Source organism: Nannospalax galili, unplaced genomic scaffold (assembly GCF_000622305.1).
Source record: "Nannospalax galili isolate Female #2095 unplaced genomic scaffold, S.galili_v1.0 scaffold1639, whole genome shotgun sequence".
NCBI lineage: Eukaryota > Metazoa > Chordata > Mammalia > Rodentia > Spalacidae > Nannospalax > Nannospalax galili.
The window spans coordinates 172,591-176,386 of NW_008343206.1; the positions used below are offsets into that span (position 1 = coordinate 172,591).

The 3,796-nt window shown below is 48.5% G+C and overlaps 1 protein-coding gene across 4 annotated transcripts in view; it reads left to right on the top strand.

Annotated features, from left to right (window-relative positions):
* The window catches only part of LOC103738997 (tumor necrosis factor receptor superfamily member 22-like), a 13,644-nt gene extending 10,939 nt beyond the window's left edge, over positions 1-2,705 (top strand). For 2 of the 4 annotated variants that reach the window (XM_029566516.1, XM_029566514.1), the window contains one exon: positions 698-971. In XM_029566516.1, coding sequence (XP_029422376.1) covers positions 698-768 — 71 coding nt within the window. In that variant the 3' untranslated portion in view covers positions 769-971. Of the gene's footprint in view, positions 1-697; positions 972-1,904 lie in introns of those variants that run through there. The other 2 variants (XM_029566515.1, XM_029566517.1) reach the window with 2 other exon arrangements.
* Positions 2,706-3,796: the final 1,091 nt, after the last annotated feature.

Here is a 3,796-nt window from a genome sequence, read left to right on the forward strand (position 1 = left end):
TATTTTTCTTTAACTTACATGTAGTTTTTTAAAGAGCTCTTATACTTGTAAATTTCCAATTTTATATTTTTTTGCTTTTTCAGATGATTTTACATTTTAATTAAAGCACACTGTCCGTTTGTGATGTTTTTAAATTTTATTGTCTGGGACTTCTAGTTAAGAACACAAAATAAGGCAGGTTAGAGCTGGTAAATATTCTCCATTGGTGGGGGAGACAAGTTGAGTTAACATACTAATCAAACCTCCCACCAGTGGAGCAGCTATTATCAGGGGAGCAGAAAGGACATTCTGTCTCAGCCAAGTAAAATCAGGTCTGCAAACACGCGCAGGTGATGGACATGAGAACACTGCGGAGCCGGCGTCTCCAGTCCCCCGCCATCAAGATTGGGCTGCTGTTCTCACCACCACTAAGGCAGTGGCCACAAGCTGGCCAGTAGCACTTGTCTAAGATCCTTTGGGATCACAGGCAGGATCTGTGTTTCCCCCAGAGTGGGCCCTGAGGCACCATGAATCCGCGTCAGCCTCCCAGGTCCGTCATCTCATCTCGGAGCTCAGCTTCTCTTAGCACCTGCCTGTGTAGTCTTTCCTACCCAGATGCAAACTTCATTCAATGTCCCATTAAATACACTCTCAGGTGCCTGAACGTAATGCCCATTTCCTAACTTAACCAAGATATTTTCTGATTTTTCAATTTTAGGTTACGTGTACTGGCCCTATATCTTCTATAGCCTAATTCTTTATTTCATTATGTCTGGCTGCTACTCCTGAATAAAGGTAAAGTCCAGTAGTGAAGAGGCCTTTGACGGAAGCCACTGACCCCTCACCTGAAGGCAGGTCCTGGGGAGCCTGGTGTTGATACACACACACACACACACACACACACACACACACACACACACCCTGCTCCCCAATGCTTTGAGTCTCCTTTGTTAGTATCAGGGCAGGGTGGCCTTCTGGAAGCTCAGGGCTGGCCCTTTGCTTTCTTCCCTGTGCTTCACTGGGGTCCCCCAAGCCAGGGGATCTGCTTCCCCAGGGGCTGCTGAGCGCACAGGTGGAGCTGGCTGCACTCTCCCATGTTCCCGCTGAGCGCACAGGTGGAGCTGGCTGCACTCTCCCATGTTCCCGCTGGGCGCACAGGTGGAGCTGGCTGCACTCTCCCATGTTCCTAAGCGCACAGGTGGAGCTGGCTGCACTCTCCCATGCGCCTGCAGCTGTAACCACAGCTTTATGTGCTCAACAACAAAAAGTTGGGGGCTGGAGAGCTGGGTCAGAGGTTAATGTATGGAAGCACAGCATTTGAAGACCACCGACCAGGACAACTCCATGGGGGAGGGAGTTCATCTGAAGACCACCGACCAGGACAACTCCATGGGGGAGGGAGTTCATCTGAAGACCACCGACCAGGACAACTCCATGGGGGAGGGAGTTCATCTGAAGACCACCGACCAGGACAACTCCATGGGGGAGGGAGTTCATTTGAAGGCAAACAGACCACTGGGCTGCCTCTTGGGGAGCAGAGAAACAGCAATAGGAGCAGTCAGACATCTTTTATAGGCAGTTAGGTCCTTGGTAACTTCCCATGACGTAGGCTGGGCGGCTTAGCTCAGGATTGGTTGGTCTCCCTATTAGCAGAGGGACTTTCCTGGGCTAACTTCAAACCTGCCATTTTAGACTATTGGGAGCCATGCCGCCATGTTAGGAGCCTGCCAGGAACCTAACAGCTAAGAGCACTGGTTGCTCTTACGGAGGACCGGGTTCAATTCCCACACCACATAGAAGCCTACAACTCCAGTTCCAGGAAAATCCAATGCCCTCTAGTGACCTCCATGAGCACTGCATACATGCAGGCAAAACACTCATACACATAAAAATAATCGTAGTAATAATAATGTATTCTCTTACAGGCATACCTGGGTCACCCACCACCCACCAAGATGAAACCAGAGAGCTCATGACAGGTTGAGGCCAGGTTCTTGCGCTTCGTACCAGTATAATAGGCCAGCTCGGACAACAAAATAAGACATTATCTCAAAACAAAACAAAAAAGGAGGGATTGAAGGAAGATAAGAGTACTGAATGTATTAGGAAATTAAGAATAAATTAAGATAGATATTAAGAGTGACTTTGAAATGAAACTAGAAACTAGGAACTTCTCGGCTTCTCAGGCTCACTTATCACTTCACACAGAAACTATGTGAAACTGTGTGGAGCAGATGGGGACTTGAGAGTCAAAACTAAGTAGCTTGAATGCCTGTGTGTGATAGATAAGTAATCGTATGGGAGAAGCTGAAGTTACTGACGTAAGTCAGAAGGACTCCAGCCAAAAGAAACATAGAAAAACTGACAGCTCGAGGACTTCATCGATGCTTGGCTACACGAGACGCTGACTCTGTGAGCCTCATCCCGATGCATCGCCCGAGAGACCGAAATTCTGCCCAAGGCCAGGCTGAAATTCTGTTGGATTGGAGAGAGCTTGCCAGAATCAGACATGATCAGAGCCTGAGAACTGACAGCTCCAGCTGGGAGAGTGCAGCGATCACGGCGGCGGATGTTGAGTGACTCCACACGGACTACTGGAAGGACTAACCGCTGGAAGGTATTCCCTTGAGACTTTGGGACTCTGAATTGCTAGAGGACCGGGTTTCCCCTTGAGTGTTTGTGTTGATGTGTATTGTTATGCTTTAACTGTGTGATAAATACATATTGCAACCAATCAGTCGTGTGGAGAATCTCTTCTGTTCCGTATGCGCCTGTCCTAAGCTCTCCCGAGAAGCAGTGACACACTCTGGATGTCACACTCAGGACAGTTACTGTCAAGTAACTGCCCCACTCAGGACAATAAGACAAAATGAAACAGATGAGTGAGGCTGGGAACACCCACCCCCAAAGGTGAAGGTCTGAGTTTGAATCCTCGGACACAGGCAGACTCCCGGGTACACAGCGTGAACATCTAATCCCAGCACTTCTTCAGGGAGATGGGAAGTTACAACAGAATCACAGCCATCTAGCCTGCCATAACCAGCAATAAACAAAGATGCTGTCCTTCAAGGCCAGCGAACACCGGCCAACACCGGCCAACACCTGAAGTTGTCTTCTGACTTGTGCATATGAGTGTGGCACATACATGTCTGCGCACACACACAAAGACTCTCAAAGTCTTGCTGTGTGTGTCAACATTAGAAAAATAAAGCCAGCCGGGCATGATGGTGCACTCCTTGAATCCCAGCACCTGGGAGGCAGAGACCAGCAGATCTCTGTGAGATCAAAACCAGCCTGGTCTACATAGAGACTCCCAGAACAACTCAGGAAACCCTTTCTCAAGAAAATTAAAGAAGCAAAAAGAAAAGCTGTGAGCTGGTGAGATTGCTCAGTGGTTACGGGCTTGGCACCAAGCTTGATGACCTGAGTTTGGTGTCCAGAACTCACATGGTGGAAGGGAAGAACAAACTACCCCAAGTTGACCTCTGACCTCTGTTGGTGTGTTGTGGCATGTTTACACATGTGAAATGGAGAGAGAGAGAGGGTCCCGTACAGGGTTCTTCCTCTCATCCATAAAGAATTTAAGAATGGACCCAAATGGAAGTTTTTACAATTTTATTAGAATCTTAAAGAAAAATCCTCAGGGCAGGTGAGCTGGTGATCTTGGCAGCCGCCTTGAGGAGGTGAATGGTGGGAAGAAGGAAAGAAAGCCATGGAGCCGGGCAGGGTTAGAGCCTGGTGGACGGCAGACACGTGGCTGGGAGAAGGAAGCTTTAGAGAAGTAAAGAAATACAAGATGCCGGGGCAGCCCAAAGCC